Raw genomic sequence first — 22,967 nt, 5'->3', positions numbered from 1 at the left:
TGAGCCTGGGAGGTCAAGGCTGCAGTGAGCTATCATGGCACCACTGCTCTCCAGCTTGGGTGAAAGAGCGAGACTCTGTATCAACAAAACAAAACAAAGCAAACAACAAAGAAAGGGAGCTTTGGGTGCTCCAGTGTTTGAAGGTTACTGACAAACGACTGAAGAAGAGCCAGTGAGTTAGGAAAATCAAGGGAGTGTGTAGTCACGGAAGCTGAGGGTTGACAGTGTTTCAAGAAGGAGGGCGTGGATCAGCTCTGCCAAATGCCACCCAGAAGCAGTGTAAAGTTGAGAAAGGCAAGTATCCATTAGAGGTGGCAATACAGATGTTGTTGGTGACTTAGACTAGCAGATTTAGTTGTGTGGCATAGAAAGATGCAAACACGATTGATTGGAGAGTAAGCAGTGAAGTTGGGTATGTAGACATTTCTCTTGAGACAATCTGTCAGTTTAGGGTTGCAGAGAAATGGAATGATATGGGGGAGGATGGGGGATTCTAGACCTTGCTTGTCTGGGACTGATGACAGAGAAGAAGAGATTGATGACACAGGAGAGAAAGGGCAGATCTGCAGCAAAGTCCTTGAGAGTGTGGGAGGGCCCAAAATTCAGAGTGAAGAGTCTTGGCTTTAACATAAGATGTCAACAGGAACTTAGCCTGTATCTCCATTTCCCTGGGCCTGCATTCTCCTCCTGTTTTATAAGTCAGAAAGGTTGGAGGATATGACCTCGGCTCTCAAAGTAACTAGATACCAGGGAGATCAGAAAAGAGGTTATATCCACAGCAGTTTTGGTGGCTCGTCTTGTTGCTTAGCAAGTTTTACTGTTATTTTGATGAGAATTACAAGGACAGAAATTTTTTATGTATAAAAACTGGGAGAAGATCTTCCAGTTTTATGTCCAGTGGTTTGTTTCCTTGGAAATGGAGACCAGGGGCCTTTGACTGGTGTTTTAAGTAGAATTCTACCATTATTAATGATAACATGATGGAGAGCTCCTGGCGATGGGATGGTAAGATGGGATGCCATCCTTTGTTCTAAAGTTCAGCCTTTTCTAAATCTTTTTAAAAAGAAATTGACAGCCCCAAAAACCTGGCGACTGACCGGGTGACAGAGAATATGGCCACTGTCTCCTGGGACCCGGTGCAGGCCACGATTGACAAGTACGTGGTGCGCTACACCTCTGCGGATGGAGAGACCAGGGAGGTTCCGGTGGGGAAGGAGCACAGCAGCACTGTCCTGACGGGCCTGAGACCGGGCATGGAGTACATGGTGCACGTGTGGGCCCAGAAGGGGGACCAGGAGAGCAAGAAGGCCGATACCAAGGCCCAGACAGGTACTGAGAGGGACCAGGCCAGGGGAACCCCTCGCACTTACCAGGAGAGAACCTTCCTCCATGGGCTGGGGAAGGGAGCAGGAGTGTGGTTGCTTTACCCGAGGGCATTCTTCAAAGTGGTTCCTTTTTTATGTCTTTGAGATAATTAAGTTGACCCAACAGCACAGCTAAGAGAGTGTAGAGGGAGTGCTGGTATCAAAGGCGGCCTCCCTCACCCCTCCACCTGGCCCAGCGCTCAGACTCTCCACACTTGCTATGGAGAAAATGGTTGGGCCTTAGCTGCAGTTGGGAGAAGATAGAGGCAGGAGCCTCTTCTGTTTCCATCTTCCACAATGGAGGCAAAGGGGGTGCATCTTTCTCCTTTCCATCCTCAGTTGATGAGGAAAGGCAGCTGAACTGCATGTATTTTGTGTATGTGATGGGGCCTCTGGTCTTGGCGGAGCATCAGGGAGGTCAGAACCCAGAAGCACTTGGAAGACAGCACTGTGCCCACCCTAAGGTCTGTGGGCCTCTTCAGGCAGTGCAGGCAGGGTCTGTCCATTCCATCCATGGTTGAATGCACCAAATGTTGCCACGGGACCTAGAGATGTCTTGAATTTCTCTATGATCTTTATTAGTTAAAATTAGCTTGCATTTTTAATCTAAAAAGTAATATATGCTTGTAGTAAATATTTTCAAACTAAACAGAGATGTGTTAAAAAAAAAAAAATGGCTGGGCATGGAGGCTCATGCCTGTAATCCCAGCACTTTGGGAGATCGAGGCGGGCGGATCATCTGAGGCCAGGAGTTTGAGACCAGCCTAACCAACATGGAGAAACCCTGTCTCTACTAAAAATACAAAAATTAGCCAGGTGTGGTGGCAGGTGCTTGTAATGCCAGCTACTTGGGAGGCTGAGACAGGAGAATTGCTTGAACCCAGGAGGAGGAGGTTTCAGTGAGCCAAGATTGCACCATTGCACTCCAGCCTGGGCAACAAGAGCGAGACTCCATCTCAAGAACAAACAAACAATTCTTCTCTCTGTCCTGGACTCCCTAGTACGCAGTGTTGCTCTCCAGATGCAACCAGTAGCCAGTTCTCCCTCCTTCCCTTTTTCCCACTTCCTACCTCCTTCTCCCCTTCCTTTCTCTGTTCCTTTCTCCCTTATTCCTTTCTTCTCCTCTTTCTTCTTTATCTTCTCTTGGTTTCACCTTCTCCATTTTTGAAGACAGCAATAAAAAAAATTCTTATTTTCCTGCTTCATAGAAATGTGAAAGTAACTAAGACAGACATCTCAAGTCCCTAACCAGGGGGTGGTGGGCAAAGAGGTGGCAGGAGATTGCTTAAGATATTAAAATAGCCACAGTTTTGCCTTGATTATGAAATCAGAAAATTTAGTTTTTCTGTAAGACGACTAGAATAAAATCCATGCCAGATGTTATGCTTTAGAAAATCAAACCAAGTTGATATTACAGAAACTCAAAATTTGTCAAAACATACTAATTCAAAACAACAGCTGTCTGATTTCTATTAAAATACTGCAATTCAGTTCTCAGCTGAAATGCTACTGGGTAGAAAATAGCCTGGAGGCGTCTTTTTGGGAAGTTCTAAATTAAAATAACCTTCTGTGATAATGCTTTTTCAAAAGAGAAATTTCCATTCATATCTTCTTTGGTTAAAAAAAAAAAAAGGCTTCTGACCAGTTATGATGTTGACTAGTATTTTTACTGAGCTTTCGTTTTCCTGGTCTACAGTGCACACTTGCTTACCCACACTTGCTTACACACTTGCTTTCCCTCTAGTGTTTGGGTGAGGAAGTACATAGAAGAAAAGCTCTGCTTTTCCTATATCCCTTCTCTTTCCCTCCTCCCTCCCCCACCTCTTCCTTTCTTCTCTTCTCCTTCCTTCCTTCCCTTCCTTCCTTCCTTCCTTCCTTCCTTCCTTCCTTCCTTCCTTCCTTCCTTCCTTCCTTTCTTTTCTTTCTTTTCTTTCTTTTCTTTCTTTTCTTTCTTTTCTTTCTTTTCTTTCTTTTCTTTCTTTTCTTTCTTTCCTTCTTTCTTTCTTTCTTTCTTTCTTTCTTTCTTTCTTTCTTTCTTTCTTTCTTTCTTTCTTTCTTTCTTTCTTTCTTTCTTTCCTTCCTTCCTTCCTTCCTTCCTTCCTTCCTTGTTTCTTTCTTTCTTTCCTTCCTTCTTTCTTTTTCTTTCTTCTTTCTTTCTTTCGCTTTCCTTCTCCCTTTCTCTCTTTCCTCCTTTCTCTCCTTCCTTCCTTCCTTCCCTTCCTTCCTTCCTTCCTTCTTTCTCTCCCTCTCTCTCTCTCTCTCTCTCTCTCTTTCTTTCTTTCTCTTTCCCTTCCTCTGGGACCCACCCAATGCCCTGTTCTTCTTGTCTCTAATGGGTCTGTACTTTTAGAAACAAAGATCAGAAAGGCCCTGTGGCAGGGAGGAAGAGAGTCTGCAAACTGCTTGAAATTAGGAGGAGAAATGGGAGGGTTTGAAAGGGGAAAATATAAACTGGTGTCTAAAAAATTACCTTGCCTCAGTTGTATCTTAGTAATAACAATTACCTGACTTTCTACATACAGAAATTGACCCTCCCAGAAACCTTCGTCCATCTACTGTAACGCAGTCTGGTGGCGTATTGACCTGGACACCCCCATCTGCTCAGATCCATGGCTACATTCTGACCTACCAGTTCCCAGACGGCACAGTTAAGGTACGGGGGATTCCTTGTCTTTTCTCCTGGTGCCTTCTCTTCTGTGTGAAGCAACTAACTTGGGCCAATCCGCTCGTTTGCTGGCCTCATGGCAGCTTGCAGATCTTTATTGATCACAATGCTGCTTGTACATCTGCTCCGGGTTATTTTGTCTTCCTTAATAAATGTAAGCTCTATGTTTGTTTCATTTATCACCATATCTAAAGTGCATAGGACAGTGCTTAGCACATGGTAGGTGTTTGATATATATTTATTGAACGAATTGATTAACCCTTATTTCAAGGGTTATAGCTCCCTTTAGAATCTGAAGGCCAGCAAATTTTCAAAACCTGTCCCAGTGGAAAATTATTGTTCTCCCTCCTTACCAATGAAGAAAGAAGGGAGGAAGGAAAAACAGGAAGGACACTTAGGTTTATTTGTTATCTTAATTAGTGCTTATGACAGCACCGCTAGGAAGATTAGCACTATGTTTATAGAGGAAGTAAGACTGGTTCAGAAGGAAGTTTATTGAAATACCAACTATCTCCTTGTCTCAGATATCAGTGGCCAGTTTCACCTCCCCTATTAATTTCTTCTTAGCCTGGCATTGCCAGCCTATTGCTGCCAGCGATGGCTGTAGTTAGAGCCCCTGTGTGTATCTGAAGGCCAAAGTCTCCCAGAAACTTGGCCAGTAATCCTGAAGCTGCAGTCCTGGGTACTGGCTCTCAGCTGATGCTCTCAGTGGTGCTGACTCTCCATGGCATGGCTCTCCAGAGAAGTGGCTGGGACCCACTGTGATTCTGGGCTGCCACTGAGGCTTCAGAGAGACAAAAGACTGTGCCCTCAGAGAGCTTCTGTCATGAGTACCCGGGAATGCTGTTGACACCTAGGGTGCTAGTGGGTGATAAACTCAGTCACTAGCTGTCTACTATCTGCCTTGTTTGGTAGGAGATGCAGCTGGGACGAGAAGACCAGAGGTTTGAGTTGCAAGGCCTGGAGCAAGGTGCCACCTACCCTGTCTCCCTTGTTGCCTTTAAGGGTGGTCTCCGGAGCAGAAATGTATCCACCACCCTCTCCACAGGTAATGTGGAATCCTGTGCTCTGAACGACCATGCAGTGAGGACTGGCATTGGAGAGGCTAGCAAAGCAGTCCAGGGAGGAGCAAGTGGATGCAGAACTATTGATTTCTCTAGGCATGGGGAAGTGGAAATGGAGTTATGTGTTCAAAAGAAATCCATCCCACAATGGGGAGGCTAAAGAGAGGAGTGAAAGAGAGTGTTATTTTGTGGGGCAGTTGAGTTGGGGGAGGAGGTGATATGAACTTGACTTTTTCCTGGTACATTTGGGGAGTTGAAGAGAAAAATAAGATATGAGTGAAGATAAGATATATGAAGAGTTGGAAGAAGCTAAACTAGGAAGTTACAAATTGATTTCCAAACAAAATAAGTTGCCTTAACATAGGGATAAACTCCACCTCTTTCTTCCTTGCCCTGCTCCTAACAATACTCTCTCTGCTTGGCTCCCAGTTGGTGCCCGTTTCCCACACCCTTCGGACTGCAGTCAGGTTCAGCAGAACAGCAATGCCGCCAGTGGTCTGTACACCATCTACCTGCACGGCGATGCCAGCCGGCCCCTGCAGGTGTACTGCGACATGGACACGGATGGAGGTGGCTGGATTGTGAGTCACGCAGAACCCTGGGGAGCTCTGCGTAGGGCCTTGCTTCTCAGCCCAGGATGCCGGTCATGGATGCTCCACAGAGTGTTTGGAGCCCTATTTCTTCTCCACCCATGGAAGAGAGGAGTTTTGGTGGCTTGTTGCTGTTTTTAGAGAGATCCCAATGTTACAGGAAAGCAATCCCCATCCAGATCCCAAGAGAAGGTTCTTGGATCTCATGCAAGAAAGAATTTGGGGCGAGTCCACAGTGCAAAGCAAAAGCAGGTTTATTAAGAAAGTAAAGTGGTGAAAGTACAGCTACTCCATAGACAGAGTAGGGCGTTTCTGAAAGTAAGGAGGAATGCATGCACCCTAGGTACAATATTTGTTTATATATAGGATAAAAAAAGATCTTGAGGAGATGTGCTCTGTTTCAAGGGTTTGTGTTTGTGATAGAGGATTAATTTTCTTAATTACTGTATTTTGCAAGAATCAATATTATTATATTTAAAGCAAAATTAGGAGTGCTTCTGTTCTCAAGATATCAGGATATCAGGACATTCCTAAGTCTGGGTCTGTTTAGTAAACACTGTCAATCTGTTCCCTTAACCATAAACATCTGGAGGCTCGGAATACCTAACTTTCTGGGAATGCAGCCCAGCAAGTCCCAGCCCCATTGTCTTAGCACTCACTCAAGATGGCTCTGGTTCAAATGCCTCTGATACCAACCCACTGTAAGGATAGAGCCTAGTACTCATTCCCTGTCCTAGAACAAGCTTGGTTAGACTAAGGCTGATGACTATGAAGGCTTGTGGGTTGATCATCATCTAGTAATGCCTTATATGTATGTATTACCTATATTTTACCTTCTTCAAAGCACTTTGAACACATGACCCTCACACAACAGCTTTAGAGTAAGTGAGAGAGGATTGTTTTTCCTATTTTACAGATAGGGACAGTGAGGCCCACAGAAAGAAGTGCTTGACCTAAGTCATACAAGAATGACAAAGCTGGGACCAGATTTCAAGACTCCAGCCTCCTAACTCATTGGTCTTCTCAGTGAGTTCATCTCAGGTCATCCAGAATGCAAATGCATAGCCTGTCTGGGAAGTTCAGTCCTCTGAACTGGAGTCTGTTGTCCAAGTTCTGTACCCTGGCTCCACAGTACAGTAACAAGGCCTTTGAGGTTTTGATTAGAAAGACTAAAGCCTGAAAGACGGAAACTTGGGCAGTGCTCTAATTGTCCCTCTTCTGTGTAGACGTTTTATTCTCTCGGGCCATTGTCTGCCTAAACCACATGGCAGCTTCTTTGATTGCAGCAGCCTGATCCAATTATATGATGAGCTGCTTTTGAGGGTTGCAATCTGATCTTTCCATCTCCCCTTGCCCCCTTTCTTCCTGTGCCTGAATGATAAAGACTCTCACTGCTCCAAGCTACAATGCAGCCTTAACCTGCTGTGCCTCCGCAAGTCACTGTGGGAAAGAGAGAGCATGATCTCATAGTGCTCAAACCTTACTCATTTACACATTCACTCAGGGGCCTGGGAAACCAAAGACACTTGAGCAGACATGAATAAAAAGATACCATCTGATGAGCAGCAATGAAGAAAACTTATTATTTGCACAGCAGCATCTGATGGTTGAAAGGCAGTAATTGGATTGGTTGGGGGAAATTCTTGATTGATGTAAAAAACAACAGAACAGAATGTAACATGGGAGGTCCTCTACCCGACCAGACCCATGGGGCTGTACCTGCTGCTTTTCATCAGCACCATTGTAAGGCTAAGCATTCTGTCCCTTCAGGCCTGCAGCCCAATTTCCTGCCTTTGTGGCCATAATTGACCTTTGGCAGGATGTTTGTATTGTCTAGTGTGGCCTTTTTGTAAGCCAAGCTCCCACAGAGAAAGAGGCGTTTATCTGGGGCAACATTTAGAAAGAGATCTGTCAGTCTGTCTGCCCTGGAATAGTCATGACTTATTGCACAAATATTTATTGAGTGCCTACTGTGTGTCAGGCACTGTTTCATGTACTCAAGATCCAGCAGTGAACCAAACCAATGGAAATCCCTGCCCCCAAGCAGCTTGCCATTTATATCCTGCTCATGGAAATGACCCCTCCTCAAACACAGAGATTGGTTCCAAAAATAATAAAACCACTGTGCATTCTGACCCTCCCCAGCCCCAACCCCACCCCAAGTCTTGTTTTCTGAGCCAGATTCCTGGGGGTCATGCATGAACTGAGGTTCTGCAGGGTTTTACTTAAAGGCACCATGCTCCAGAAAACACGGAGTCCTGAAAACTTCCCCACAAAACATTTTACTCACAGTTGTCATAGTTTTTTGGGGGGAGTTCAAGAGTCCTTTGTCACTGAAGGATGACCCATAGTCAGTTTCTCTGTTTTATTGAGCTTTTAAAATCCTTTTATGGTAATTCTTCCATCCCAAGCAGCAGGAACTCAATTTGAAGAACAGGCCAGAAGAACTGTGCCCTGAGGTAAACTCTGCCGCTGGTGGGAGGCTGGAAAGAACATCAGGGAACACTTAATGTCTCAAATATTTCCATCTTTGTTTTCCATCTTGAAAGTCTTAAGGGCTGCATTAGAGGCTCTTTCCACAGACATTTCAGTGCAAGTTTGACCTTTTTTCTCTGTATTTAGTCATTCAGGGCATTGAATAAGTTCTAAAATGCAATGACCACTCTAGTATAGAACCAGACGTAAAGAGGTTTTTTTTTCCCCCTTTGAAACTTACTTGGTCAGGGGGTTTTATGATACCCTAATAGTTCATTATAGGGTGTTTTCATCTCATCAAATGAGAGTGGCTTAGATTCTGAGTGAGTCAGTTAAGGCTGCCTGATCCAGATGCATCAGTGGTCCCTGTGGGTCCGTTCATTTGGAAACGGATATAATAAAATGCAAACCAACATTTATTGAGAGATCATAACAACTTCTTATATCTCTATGTGCCGCGGTCTGGCTTAACTACTTTATGATTTACTATGATTAATGACCTTGCTGAAGCCTTGATTTAAGCTTGTGACTGAGAGGCTGTTAACATGTTAATCTAACAGTTTGGAAAACTGAGGCTTGTCAAGGTTGCCCAGGCACACAGCTAGTAAGTATAGAGCTGATTCTGGTTCAAAACAGTGATGCAAAGAGCACCAGAATCATTTTTGGAAGCTTCCCTGGCCCAGATGAAGTATTGTTACACACACACACACACACACACACCCCGCTGGAAAGGTTCTATCAAGCTTGGGCACTGGGTCCATTGATTGGAGATAGAGACCAAATACCTTTGTAATGCATCCTAGGAAGGAAGGGCTGGATTTGAGCCTGACCTTGTGGTGGGAACGTGATTTGACCCGACGTATGTGGAGCCATACATCAGTGCTACATCTGTCCTAAATTTCCACTGTCCATGGTACAAGTCTCAAGGAAGGGGTGGGATCAGGCACCTTGTTAGGAAATTAGCAAGTTCTCAGAGTCTTTGGAAATGCTATTTGCGAAACAGATTCAGTAGGGCTGGTATTTTCAAACTTTCTGACAGAAAGATAAGGTTTATGCGTGGTCTCTGTATCAGTGATTAGCTGTAGCACTCTGGATACTCGCTTTTCTGGACTTTCACATCGTCAAATGGCATCATAAATACTTGCTCCAGGGCCAGCACTCAACAGATGCTCACGAAATGATTGTCATCTAAGTGAATAAATGAGTGAAAAAAAAGTGAGGGAAGCCAAGAAGGAAACAGGGCACCTTTAAAAGATGGATCCTTGAGCAAAGGGGAAAGAGAGCAACAATGTTAACGCAGTGTTAACTGTTTGTCGTGATCTTTCCTATATTCTGTTTGGCAGCTCTTGCCCATTTATAGAACATTTTATGTGGTGTCTCATTTAGTTCTCCCAGCAGTCTTATGAGGTAGGCTCTTCTCTTCCCTTCCATTCCTGTTTTACCATGAGCTGGCCGAGGCTCAGGAATAGAAGAGGCTGCCTCAGCAATCCCCACCCGTCCCCTGCCCAGGAAGTGGCTGTGGTCTGACTTGGAGCCTGGAGCCTTCTGCATCCATGGTGCCCCACTCCTTGGCCAGCAGACTTGGATGGGTGCTTTGGAAGGAGTTAAATATGAATTCCCATGTGGAGTTTTCAGCATTGCTGCAGGGTAACCTACTGTCTCCTCCCTCCCTTTCTCTTTCCGGAGAAAAATATAAAGAATGCACAAATGTCAGGCGGTTTACCTTATAAATTCAAGATAATGTGTTTTACTTCAAGGCACATGCTGTGAAGTCTAGTGGAAAGGAGGGAGATTAGATTTTGTGTTGGGGCTTCTGCATCTGAATGAATGCAAAGAAAAATAGGCAGAGAGAGAAATGCAATTCTAGCCTTTGGTTAGTGGGAATCATTCCTGAGGTTAGCTAGGATGGCGTTCAACTTGGTTCTCAAGGTCATGTGGAATTAGATGTGTTATCAATTTCAGTAGTGTACACAGGTGTGTGTAGGTACTTTTCAGATTTACTTCCTATAAAAGAACCCAATTTACTGTGACTGGAACAGTGCCTTCCTTCTCCAAACAGAGGAATTTTTGAAAAGAAAGCAGTCCACGCTTTGGTGAATGGTACCCAACTCTGCCTCCATTTTCTTGCTTCTCACTCATTCTTTGGTCCATTCCAGTTTGGCTTCTGTCCATATCTCACACTGACACAGCCCTAGGTAAAATCACCAGTGATTTCTGTGCCACTAAATTCTAGGGATGGTTTTGACCTCCTGTTCCTTGACCTCTCATCAGTACTTGACACTACTGACCACACCTTTCTCTTTGTGACTTTTGTGATTCCATATTTTTCTAGTTTCTTTTTCTCCACTTCTGTTGCCCCTTCTCTTTCCTTGATGGATTTGTCCTTCTTCGTTATACATACTGGATGTCCTCAAGGCTTGATTCTAGGCCACTTTATCTTTTCAGTTCCCATTTTCTTCCTACGTGGTCTCATCTTTTCCCATGACTTCATTTTACCCTCCTCTGGTCCCATGCTTCTCTGCACTAACTAGGATAGAATGGGGTATGCTGCAGTAACAAACCAACTCTAAATTCCAGCAATTGAACAAACACAATGTATTTTTCTCATGTGTGCAATGTGTTGTGCAGGTTTGGCAGCCAGTTACAAGTGTGACTCATGGATTCAGGCTGTTTCCATCTCATAGTTCTGCTGTTTCAGTGTGTGGCCTTTCCCATGGCCCTGTGGTGCATGGCAGTAGAAGAGAGAGTGTGGAGAACCCACCCACACACAAAAGGCTCCCACCTACAGCCTTTTGGCTGCAAATAGTCACATGGCTCCAACTTCAATGCAAGGGAAGCTGTAAATGGACATCCTCTTGTGTTCCTGGGAAGAAGAAAGTGAACTGGGACTCGGTGAACTCCTAGCATTGCCTGAGACACACTCTACCTTAATAAGTCTAGCCTAGACCTCTCTTTAGAACTCTAGCCCTTACATCCAATTGCTCTGTGATATTTTCATTCACCAGCATACCTCAGAAATAACTCACACTTACCACATCCCCAAGTGAGCTCATGACCCACTCATAAAATCTGTACTCGGCCAGGCACGGTGGCTCACACTTTCACTTTGGGAGGCCGAGGTGTGTGGATCATGAAGTCAGGAGTTCAAGACCAGCCTGGCCAATATGGTGACACTACTAAAAATACAACAAGTAGCTGGGCATGATGGTGTGTGCCTGTAATCCCAGCTACTCGGGAGGCTGAGGCAGGAGAGTCACTTGAACCTGGGAGGTGGAGGTTGCAGTGAGCCAAGATCACACCACTACACTCCAGCCTGGGCAATGAAGTGAGACTCCACCTCAAAAAACAAACAAACAACAACAACAATAAAAACCCCAAAAACTACAACCTGTCCTCTCTGAATCCCCCATCTCAGTGAATAGCTGAGGGAAGAGTCATCTGCAAGCCCAAACTATAAGAAACTTATCTTACCTTGACTTCCTCCTCTATCAGTTCCACATTCTGTCACCAGCCCTGTCAACTTCACCTTCTATCCACTTCCGTCTATCCTCAGGGCATCCCTCATCCAAGCTACTGTCCCCCTTCATCTGCACTCTACAGTGGTCTCCTAACTAGTCATCTCACTTCCACTCTTACCGCTGACCAGTCCATTCCATGCACTATAGCTAGAGATGAATCTGATCGGATCTCATTTCCTGCTTAAAACTCTGCAATAATTTCCATCGTTCTTACCTGGACCAATGTCTTCAACAATCTCTTTTAAAAGGTTACCAGGACTGACTCTTCTCAGCCTCCCTTTCCATCCCCTCCTCAGCCCCCAGCAGCCCCAACATTGCTCCCCGTGCTCTTGCCTGACCACTCCTACTCATCCTGCAGCTCAGCCATGTCCTGGGGGTGGTTTCTTGGCTCCTTGGTCAGGTCCTCCTGTTTTACGCTCTTGCAGTTCTGTTGCATCTTTCCCTCATAGCCCTTATTACAGTTTTAACTGCATTTAAAAAATTATTTAATTTAGTAATTGTATTTACTGAACTATTAGCTCCAGGAGGGAAACGACCATTTCTGATTTATTCACTTTGCACACTATCTTGTATATTGCCTAGTGCATAGTAGATGCTCAGTAAATACTTGTTGTGTGAACTTTTTTCTCCATAAGTATTAAATAATCGCTATGCTAAGAATCAGGTGAATTAAAAAATAATTTCTACTCTCAAACTATTTGAGAAAAGGGGAAAAAAGATGCTATAAATGTGATGTGCCCCAATTGAGTTAAATGGGTGTTGAAAGTTACATGTGAGAATTGGCAGAGGTCTGGAATATCTTGCCCTAGACAATCCACACTAGCAACTGAATCACACAGATAATGGAAAGAGCTGAAATTTCTTGAGGGCAGGAAGCTTCTCTGCTTTTGCTCTACACGCCTTAGTACCTGACATACTACTGTACATATAAATAATGCTTATTAATATAGTGAATCTACTGACATATAAATAAAAAGCCTCTCTAAAAAGAAAGACATGCTAGCTGGAGGAAGGCAGTGTATGAGCAAGTTCTTGGTTTTCTCTTGTCTCCCAGCACCTATATCTGTTTGGAGGGTCAGAGTGAAGTGTTCATCTCCCTTCTCAGGTCTTCCAGAGGCGGAACACTGGGCAGCTGGATTTCTTCAAGCGATGGAGGACCTATGTGGAAGGCTTTGGGGACCCCACGAAGGAGTTCTGGCTTGGTATGATCTCAGAATCCAGGAGGCTGGGACTGTGGGGGGTGATTTCTCCCAGGACAAGCTAGCTAGGAGGCTTAGGGAAGCTCACCACCTTCACAGAGAGGCCCCAGTGGCAGGGAGACAGAGGACTGTGCCGAGCAGGGTCTTGGTGGGCGTGCTGATGGGAAGGCTCTCCTGTACTCTGAACTTGTTGAAAGGTAGGGTGGTCACAGGGGTTTTATGCTGATTTAAGCTCTGCAGGATCTGCCTGCAGCCTGAAGATCTTAGAAGGCACAGTAGTAGAAAAAAAGTTCAGGGATTGGGATGCTGGGTCATTACTGGAAGGTCACTCTAACAGTCTCTAAAATTCTGGTGGTGATGCCAGGCATTATGGGCAATGTTTTCCCCCTTTTCCCTCTGCTCTCCTCTGGAGCAGATGTTCACAGAGAGGGAAATAGCCAAAAGCATGAATTGGGAAATGAAGAATTAAAAAGTCATGATTCAGATACCCAGTGTCTAATAGAGTAGATGATGTTGTGGTTTGTTCAGTATAAAATCTCTTCGGGGATCTTAGGATGAGTCATTGACCCATCCTCCTACTTGGTGAGATAAATGGATGATAAATACAACTGCTTCTGTTTTAGAGGGATGGAGCCAATGGAGGCAGATTCCTTCTGGGGTTACCCTGACCCCTCACTGCTCCCTTCCATAGAACATGGTCTCCACACTTCTTAGCATGACTATGAGTCCCCGAAAGAGAAAGTGCTGAGACTGCCCCTTATTAGCAGAGAAAGTAAAGACTAAAGTGACTTTAGGTCCTGAAAGCCTCAGACACACATGTTGAGTACTCAGTCGCACACATGGGTGGATTGGGTATTGGAATTCCGTTTTTTATTTTTAGGACTTGACAAGCTACACAACCTCACCACCGGCACTCCAACGCGGTATGAGGTGAGAGTGGATTTACAGACTGCCAATGAATCCGCCTATGCTATATATGATTTCTTCCAAGTGGCCTCCAGCAAGGAGCGGTATAAGCTGACAGTTGGGAAATACAGAGGCACAGCGGGTGAGAAAAAATGTTTTCTTGCTGCAAAGGTCTCTTGCTGTCTGTTGTATAAGGATTGGTTTGCTGTATGCCACTGATCTGGGGGATGGAATATTATTCTGTGGAGGTGAATTGTTCTCATTGACAGTGGAGGCCCTACTGTCTGCAGGGGGCCAGGAGTGAGCAAGTAGTTAAAGCAATCCTTGACCACCATAAAATTGGAAATTGTATATGTTATATGTCACAACCCCCCAACCCGCCCAGTAAAAACGCTCCTCTTGTGCTCCGCTTATTCGGGCTGTTGTACATTAGCTGATGAGCCCATATTCTGGACAATTTATTGATGCTTGTCAGTCTTTCATTCAGCTTGAGCAGTGTGGCTGTCATCTTTGCACAGTAGTGTGTGTGTGTGTGTGTGTGTGTGATTATTTGAGCCTTTGGTGGCACTTTGCTATAAAAACAGAACAATGAAAGTGCTGATTCAAATAAGTATGGGTCTCATTAACTTAATTCAACTGTGACAACACAGAAATGAGCAGTTCAGTGGAAAGTGGGAGAACCTTTATCCTCTAGTAGCTAAGCCAGTTGCTGGTGTGTTTGGTTGTGAAGAAAAAGAACAAAATTAAGCAACATGACTGAAATGCTGGAATGATACCAGTAAATTAAATATTTTGTGTAAGAGGGGAGGTGTGGTTATTGTTTTAATACTAATATTTTAAAAGCTGTATTTATGGTTTTTAAACCCTAACAAGTAAGCCTGTGTTTTGACATTTGCATGTTTTTGACTTTGGTGTATTTATATAGGAATGTGTTACCAGCCAGATTGACTCACTGTATAAGACATGGCGGTCTCTCTCCTTAGACTTAAATGTAGATAGGTGAAAACAAAAGAAGGTAACTTTTGCAGACAGTCACATAAGGGGTAAGAAACATAAAGAGCTACAGGAGTGTGGAGAAGGTGGGCACACGGAGGATGAAGCAACTGGAGGGAGTTGGATCTGCAAAACGGAGGAAACTCGAGTGGGAGGAAAGAGAGGGCTCTCCAGGCCTGGGGGCTTCGGGGTGAGTGGGGACTGAGTGGAGAAAAGAACGCTGGAGTTTATCTCACAGCCTTGCTGGACTTCTCAAGATTGTCTACTCAAGGAGCCCTGATGGCAGAAGACCGTGAACAGAACTTCTGAGTGTCTGGGGCCATGATCTGGGGTGGCCAACTGTGAATGCAAACCTTTCTTTGAGATCTTATAATTTCATTTAAACAATAGTCAAATGAATTTTGCATTTGTTCTTACTTCCCAGGGCCTATCTCAGAGCCTGGTACAGAGTAGGAGAGTTAAAAAATGAAATTGCTAGCAGGACTTTTCTATATACATAATCTTATGGATGTTTAGTATCTTACATAATAGGCCCTGAGACCCAAATAAGTTCCATAGGGGTGAATGAGTTTGGTGACATGGGAGGAGACAAAGAGGGAGGGGTAGGCACCTACCAGAGTATGAGGCATTTTGGCTACAGACATGAGGAAACTGTTCCAGGATTCTGAGTAGGGGCTGGGTGAGAAAAAGTATGCAAAAAATTATTTCAAGGAAAAGACAATCCTTGAAAAAAAAGCATTGCAGCTAGAAGATCCCTGCTGCCTTTGGATACTGTCACTTCTTTCCTCAGTAGTCCTAGGTCTCCACGGGCTGGAGACAGGCTGTGCTACGTGCACTTGAAGTATAACATAGTCATGCGTTGCTTAACGACAGGGATACGTTCTGAGAACTGCATTGTTAGGCATTTCATCATTGTGCAAACATGGAATTCACTTACACAAACCTAGATGGCAGAGCCTGCTATAGACCTAGGTATATGGAGTAGCCTATTGCTACTAGGCTACAAACCTGTATGGCATATTACTAAATATTGTAGGCAATACACCATGGTAAGTACTTATGGATCTAAATATATGTAAACATAGAAAAGGCACAGTGAGAATATGGTATAAAAAATAAAAAATGGTCAGTCTGTACAGAGTACTTACCATGAATGGAGCTTGCAGGACTGGAAGCTGCTCTGGGTGAGTCAGTGAGTGGTGAGCGAATGTGAAGGCCCAGGACATGACTGTACACTCCTGTCGAATTTAGAAACACTGCCCATAGGCTACACTAAATTTATTTAAAAATGTTCTTTCTTCGTTAGTAAAAACTAACCTTAGCTTATTGTAACTGTTTTACTTTATAAACTTTAACATGTTTTTCAATTTTTTGACTCTTTTGGAGTAACACTTTGCTTAAAACACAAGCACATTGTACAGCTGTACAAAAATATTTTTCTTTATATTCGTATTCTGTAAGTTTTTTTCTATTTAAACATTTTTTACTTTTATTTTTTACTTTTTAAACCTTTGTGTTAAAAACTAAAACACAAACACACACATTAGCCTAGGCCTGCACGGGGTCAGGATCATCAATTTCACTGTTTTCCACCTCCACATCTTGTCCCGCTGGAAGGTCTTCAGGGGCAATAGCACACATGGAGCTGTCATCTCCTGTGATAACAATGCCTTCTTCTGGAATATGTCCCAAAGGACCTGTGTGAGACTGTTTTACAGGATTTTTTTTTTTGATAAGTAGTCATACGCTCTAAAATAACAATAAAAAGTATAGTATTATTCACATAAACCAGTAACATAATTGTTTTATCATTATCAAGTATTATTTACTGTATGTAATTATATGTGCAAGACTTTTGTATGACTGGTAGGTTTGTTTACACCAACATCACCACAAACACATGAGTGATGCATTGGTCTGCGACCTTACGACAGCTGTGATGTCACTGGGTAATTTTCAGGTTTATTGCGATCTTATGGGACCACTGTCGTATATGCAGCCCCTTGTTAACTGAAATGTTCTTATGCAGGGCATGACTGTATAAAACATGAAAGTCAGGTATAGAAAAAGACAGTTATAATACAATTGGAAAACATAGATGGACATTCATATGATTATGAGGATATTAACTGAATGAGAGGGGATTTAAAGATGCTCTTTTGTATGACTAAGCACACTGCCCATATGCTCCCACCCCATCTCTAAATGAGATCAGACTATGTTCCTGACAGCTTATTCCAGGTTCTTCCAACCCTTTGGTATAACAGAGTACACACATTCCAGTCTGTCCCAGGACCCTTGGGCCTCTTCAGTCCGCATGGAGTCCATCTGATCATTTCTTTGGTTTCCAGTACCCTGTTGTCTGCTCTTCATCATGGCCATCAGTTAGCCTCAGCCTTTCCTTCTTGGGTTAAAGAAGTCTACGTAAGCTCCGAGTGTGGGACCTTCCCTGTACAAAATATGAAGTTGGGTGTTTTTCTTTGGCCCCCGTGCCCCACGTCTCTCCCTGAAACCCAGTGCCCTCCCTAGCCTCCTGGTCATGAACCTCACTCAGGTCTGTCCTCCAGGCTGCATATTTCCTTTCCCTTGGCCATTACCATTTGCCTTTTCTGAAGCCTGTGCTAAAATGATCCAGCAAATGAACTGATGCCAATGGGAAAGAGACTGAAAGGGAGTCAACATGCTTGGGAATTATTTTAATTCTCCTCCCAGGTATTCTGTTTGCATGTTACCTGCAATGAAGGGATAATTCCTGTTCTAAGGTTATTCAGGTCAACAGTGCCAGCCAGTAGAGGATGTATTTTTTAATAGAATTTATTTTTTAATAGGAGACTTTCACACAGCATTTAGGCAGCGATCTAGTCTTCCCATATGTACTATCATTCCCGCTTTTAAATTCTGAATTACAATGGTAGCATTAGTGGAGTCTTAACATTCCTTATGTATGCTGATCGTCCGTGAGGAGGGTTTCAGAATTTAGAAAGCTCCTGGCTACCCATGTCTTGAGTGCTGAGGCACTGTTTAGAGGACATGGCATTCAAATGAAAGGTGAACATTTTGATACCTCCCTGCACGCACCAGCTCTCCCCAGCCTCTATCATCATTTTAGCTCTGATTAGAACTGACATGCATGCAGCCTGGCAGGAATGTGTGGCTTAAGGCTGAGACTGTCCAGGTGGGCCCTCAACTTTTGACTTCCACTCAAGTCTTATCAGAAAGCCCATTTTCCCTTCATGAAGCAAATTCCAGCAAGGAAATGATGTGTAAATTTAGTTTCTGATTCTGAGTCTTTGAGTGGGGGCAGGGAGCATCTTATGAGCTCCACCTTTAAGATGCTATTCATCTATTTAGAAATCATAATGAAAACATAAAGAGCTAGGCATTCAGAATGGTGCAGAATGAATTCTAGGGCTAACCAATTATTTACAGCTGATTTCAAGTCCCACCTGCATGGGCTACAGTGGCAGCACAACCAGGGATGGGTCCCACGCTGGGGGCACTTGGAAATGTGACTGGGGAGCTCTGGAAACATTTAGTGGGTTGGGGCCAGGGATGGATTTTTAAATGCTGGCACTTGGAAAAAAAATAATAATGGGTACATGGACAAAAGGGAAAGCTAGAAATGGTACAAATCATTTGTAATCATCCATTCTTAATCCTGAAATAAAAGACATTCAAGGTTCAGACACACAGTACTGTGTGTGTGTGTGACTGACAGAGGATGTGATGTTAATGGCTTCTCCTGATCTTTGAAGGTGCAGCTGCCTGGGCCATCTTTCCCATCATGGTGAATCCTAGAGGGGGAGAGTGGGTCTCAGAGGGATATTTTGATGAGATGGATGGTGACCAGCTTGATCCCCTCTGAGTTTTGGTGCAGACCCTTCATGGGCCTGCCACGAACCCCTCCAGTTCTCATTCTCACTCTCTACACGCTGAACATTAGGATGGCTTCAGTTTCTAGAAGGTAGAAAATCCTTCTGCAGAAAAAGACCTCCCACATTTGGGTGAACACCTGCTTTACATTTCTTTATCCCAGTGCCCAGGTTTAGATAATCACAAACATGTCTTTAAGGGAGCCTCTGCACAGATTCTTAGAAAGCGGCCCTGGGAACCTTCTATGTAAATTAGGTAAGCTGTGCTCATTTAAAGAAGGTTACTAAGGGAGACACTGCACGTTATTTCAAGCTGTGGTTAACTTTCTGTACGAAGTCTGGAGGGAGGAGGAAATGTGTATGACTGGCATGACAATATAACTTTCTTGGATTGGAGAAAACTACTGGAGACAGACCCACCTGCTGTGTCTGCGTGGAAGTGGCCTCTGTGGCCCGGGAATTCTCATGCTTTTTCCAGGTGAGGTATAAATGAGCTGCTGGTGAGATTGCAGACTTGGAGGGGCAAATTAGGACCTTGCCTTTTAACATATACTACCAACTCTGCATATTCACCCAACTCACTCCAAAAACGTTTTTGAGAGCAAGGACCTCCTCATTTTTGTGTTCACAGAGCCAAGCGTGTGCTGCTCCATAGCAGGTGTTCAGTAAATGTTCCCTAAAATCAAATGAGTGAAGTTGTAGAACGGGTTCTCACACTGTACTGCATCAGATCATCTGAAGGCGTAGATTGCCAGGGCCCACCCTGTAGTTTCCTGTTCTGTAGGTCCGGGCTGGGGCCAAATAATTTGCATTTTTCTTTTCTTTTCTCCTTCCTTTTTTTTTTTTTCTTTTTTTGAGATGGAGTCCCGCTCTGTCACCCAGGCCGGAGTGTGGTGGCATGGTCTCGGCTCACTGCAACCTCCACCTCCCAGGTTCAAGTGATTCTTCTGCCTCAGCCTCCAGAGTAGCTGGGACTACAGGCGTGCACCACCACACCTGGCTAATTTTTGTATTTTTAGTAGAGACAGGGTTTCACCATATTGGCCAGGCTGGTCTCCAACTCCTGACCTTGTGATGGGCCTGCCTCCGCCTTGCAGGGATTACAAAGTGCTGGGATTACAGGTGTGAGTCACTGCACCTGGCCAATTTGCATTTCTAACACGTTCCCAGGGGATGTGGACACTGCTGGTCTGGGAACCCCACTTGAAGAACCATTGATAGATGAAGCCCCCCATTGAAACAAGGAAGCCATAGGTGGATTGGTGTATCAGAAAGAACCCCGGACTTGGAATCTCAGGACAGAGATTTGAGTCCCAGCTCTGCTGTTTGTGGACTGTGGGACCTTAATAAGTTCCTAGAGTCAAACCTTTTTGAATTTGTTTCCTCATGGGACCAAGAGCTGCCCTGCCCACCTCACAGGTTTGCTGTGAGAGTGAAATAAGAATGCACATGTGAAGAAGATTGTAAACTCAGAGCTGAGATATAAATGTAAGAATCCTTATTGCAGGAACAAAGCTTGATGAAGCTTGTGATTGATATGGGCCCTTATTTCCTTTTATGAGCAGGAAAAGAAAGTCTATAAAAGGATGACAAATATGGTAGGGAAACAGGAGATACACAAGCAAAATAATTAAGGCAGTTTTCCAGATGGGATGTAAGGAAGGACTGAATTTTACATGTGTCTCCAGAAGGACTCTGGAAGTTCAGGGATGTTTGTGTGTAGGGGTGTGTGTGTGCGTGTGTGTGTGCATGTGCGTGTGTTTGTGTGTGTGTTAGGAGGGTGCATGGGAGGACCAATAAGGAGAATCTTCCTTACAAGTGGGCCTGAGCTAGGCTTTGAAGGATGGTTAGGATTATTTGGACAGATGAGGGCAGAGAGAAATCCCCTGGATGGTGGGCTGGGCCACACTGGAGGGTGCGTGGTGGAGATGGTGGGATGCAAGATTGTGCACAGGGCACAGCCAATCTACAGGCCTGCAAGGCACGGAACAGGAATTCACCTCCTTGTGGTACGAAGTAGACTGTTGGGCCTGAGGTGATGAAAATGGACGTCTAAACTCCAGAGGGGCTGGCAGGCAAGAAGCCAGAGAGAAGGCTGTTTTGTTAACACAGACCCAGGATGAGAGAAGGCCGAGGGTGGGTGTCATGGGAGCAGAGACGTAGGGGTGTATGTGAGTGATCTGCAGGAGGGAGGGTTTGAGAAAGGGTATGAAGGGATTATCAAACATGGCTCCACGTTCCAGGTCTGGGTGGTGGGGAGAGGAGTGGACCCGAGGCAGACGGGGGAGAGTGGAGAGTGGTGCTCTTGTGTGTGGTGTGGTCAGGGACTTGGGGAGAGTTGTTATGTTTGGATGTTTGATCTGACTATGGAGCTTCCAAGTGAAAATGCTATGAGGACTGTTGGAGAAACAGGCCTGAAGTTGGGGTACAGGCCAGGAAAAAGAGCCTGTTCACATGTGTCATGTTCCCATTTGGGCTGTGAGAGAGCAGTGATTACCTGTGACATGACTGGCTGCATCCTTGGCATTTTCATGCCTGGAGATCTTCCTGCTGGGTCCTCTTTTGATCATCTCCTTGGTGGCTAACCCTGGGCTCTCACCTCTGTCTCTTCTCTCCTGCAGGGGATGCTCTTACTTACCACAATGGATGGAAGTTTACAACTTTCGACAGAGACAACGATATTGCACTCAGCAACTGTGCCCTGACACATCATGGTGGCTGGTGGTATAAGAACTGCCACTTGGCCAACCCCAATGGCAGATATGGGGAGACCAAGCACAGTGAGGTAGGTGACAAGTGAATGTCTTTTCTCTCCCAGGGTGTGCCCACATTCAGCTTCCAAAGGGACACCCTCCAGGCCAGTCTGGCAGCCCCTCTCCTTTTGAAGCTTCCAGTCAAAACAGTAGAGCTTCTCCTCCAGGCTCCATGGCCTTGAGGTTGTGGCCTCCCCTTCCTGATGGCCATAGCCCTGCTTGTTTTTGCATTCCCAGTGCTGCACACTTGCCTAGGGGCAGGTGCGGGGAAAGCTTGGGCTGCCCACTGCCATGTAATGACAGATGATGTGCTCCACACACTGTCGCATTTCACTAGCTCACACATGGACACTGTCAGCTCCAGCTGCTGTAACAAAATACCACAGACCAGGTGGCTTCAACAACAGACATTTATTTCTCACAGTTCTGGAGGCTGGGAAGTCTAAAGATCAGGGTGCTGGCAGATTTGGTTCTTGTTGGTGGACCTTGTTGGCTTGTGGATGGCTGGCTGTGGCTGTGCGTCCTCACATGGTGGACAGAAAGGAGCTCTGATCTCTTCTTCATATAGGGGCATGTGTCCCATCATGGGGGCTCCACCTCATGGTCTCATGTAAACCTTATTACCTCCCAGAGGCCCCCTCTACATACCATCATGTTGGTAGGGGGTGGTTAGGGCTCTACTGCATGAATTTTGAAGAGACGCAAACATTCAGTTTATAACAAACACTGCCTACTTTTTTCTAGTTTTTCTCCTAGTTGAACAAGAGCTATTTCTTTCGGTCAAGCACGGTGGTTCATGCCTGTAATCCCAGCACTCTGGGAGGCTGAGGTGGGCTGATTGCTTGAGCTCAGGAATTTGAGACCAGCCTGGGTATCATCGTGAAACCCCGTCTCTACAAAAGATATAGAAATTAGCTGGGCATCATGGTGTGCACTTGTAGTCCCAGCTTCTAGGGAGGCTGAGGTGGGAAGATCACTTGAGCCTGGGAGGTTGAGACTGCAGTGAGACATGATGAAGCCACTGCACTCTAGCCCGGGTGGCAGAGCAAGACCCAAAAAAAAAAAAAAAAGCTGTTTGTCTCAAGTCCTTTGATCACCAGGAAAACAGTCTTTTGTGCCTTAGGTCAGACCTACTCTTGGGTCCACTTCACCCAAAGCCTGCTCAGAACATTGAGCTAGACCAGTCTCTCCACATTGGGAGTGTGCACCCAGGGCCCAGGGGTCCAGGAAGGGTCCTCTCCCCACATTGCTCTGAAACTGTCCCACCTGCTTATTTCTCAAGCCTCCTCTGCCCCAGTGCATCATCCTGACTCTTTGACAGCTGTGGGGCACTTCCTGCCTGCTCCCTCACAGTTTCTTGAAAATTGCATCTTTGTCTCTGCTCACAATAATCCTCTCCCCTCCACAAACCCTGAGTCCCCATCCTAGGTTTCTAATTTCCCATCCACAGCCCTGATCCTAAGCCTCCAGGAAGCCACCTCTTCAGAACTCACCTTGTACCAATATTACTGTAAATATTAGCACATCCAAAGTCCAGGTACATTTTGATTACTTTGGCTCTGACCAGG

General features: G+C 44.9%; 1 protein-coding gene across 10 annotated transcripts in view; it reads left to right on the top strand.

Moving 5' to 3' along the window:
- The window catches only part of TNN (tenascin N), a 135,288-nt gene that overhangs the window by 102,271 nt on the left and 10,050 nt on the right, over positions 1 to 22,967 (top strand). For 8 of the 10 annotated variants that reach the window (XM_073011758.1, XM_073011757.1, XM_073011756.1 and 5 more), the window contains 7 exons: positions 1,066 to 1,329; positions 3,887 to 4,017; positions 4,945 to 5,077; positions 5,523 to 5,674; positions 12,782 to 12,878; positions 13,756 to 13,923; positions 21,268 to 21,431. In XM_073011758.1, the coding sequence (XP_072867859.1) occupies positions 1,066 to 1,329; positions 3,887 to 4,017; positions 4,945 to 5,077; positions 5,523 to 5,674; positions 12,782 to 12,878; positions 13,756 to 13,923; positions 21,268 to 21,431 (1,109 nt within the window). The remainder of the gene's footprint in view (positions 1 to 1,065; positions 1,330 to 3,886; positions 4,018 to 4,944; positions 5,078 to 5,522; positions 5,675 to 12,781; positions 12,879 to 13,755; positions 13,924 to 21,267; positions 21,432 to 22,967) is intronic. The other 2 variants (XM_073011760.1, XM_073011759.1) reach the window with 1 other exon arrangement.

This window comes from Chlorocebus sabaeus, chromosome 25, assembly GCF_047675955.1.
Source record: "Chlorocebus sabaeus isolate Y175 chromosome 25, mChlSab1.0.hap1, whole genome shotgun sequence".
Classification (NCBI taxonomy): Eukaryota; Metazoa; Chordata; class Mammalia; order Primates; family Cercopithecidae; genus Chlorocebus; species Chlorocebus sabaeus.
Note: the sequence above shows the minus strand (reverse complement) of the source record. Positions and strands in the feature narration are given on the sequence as shown.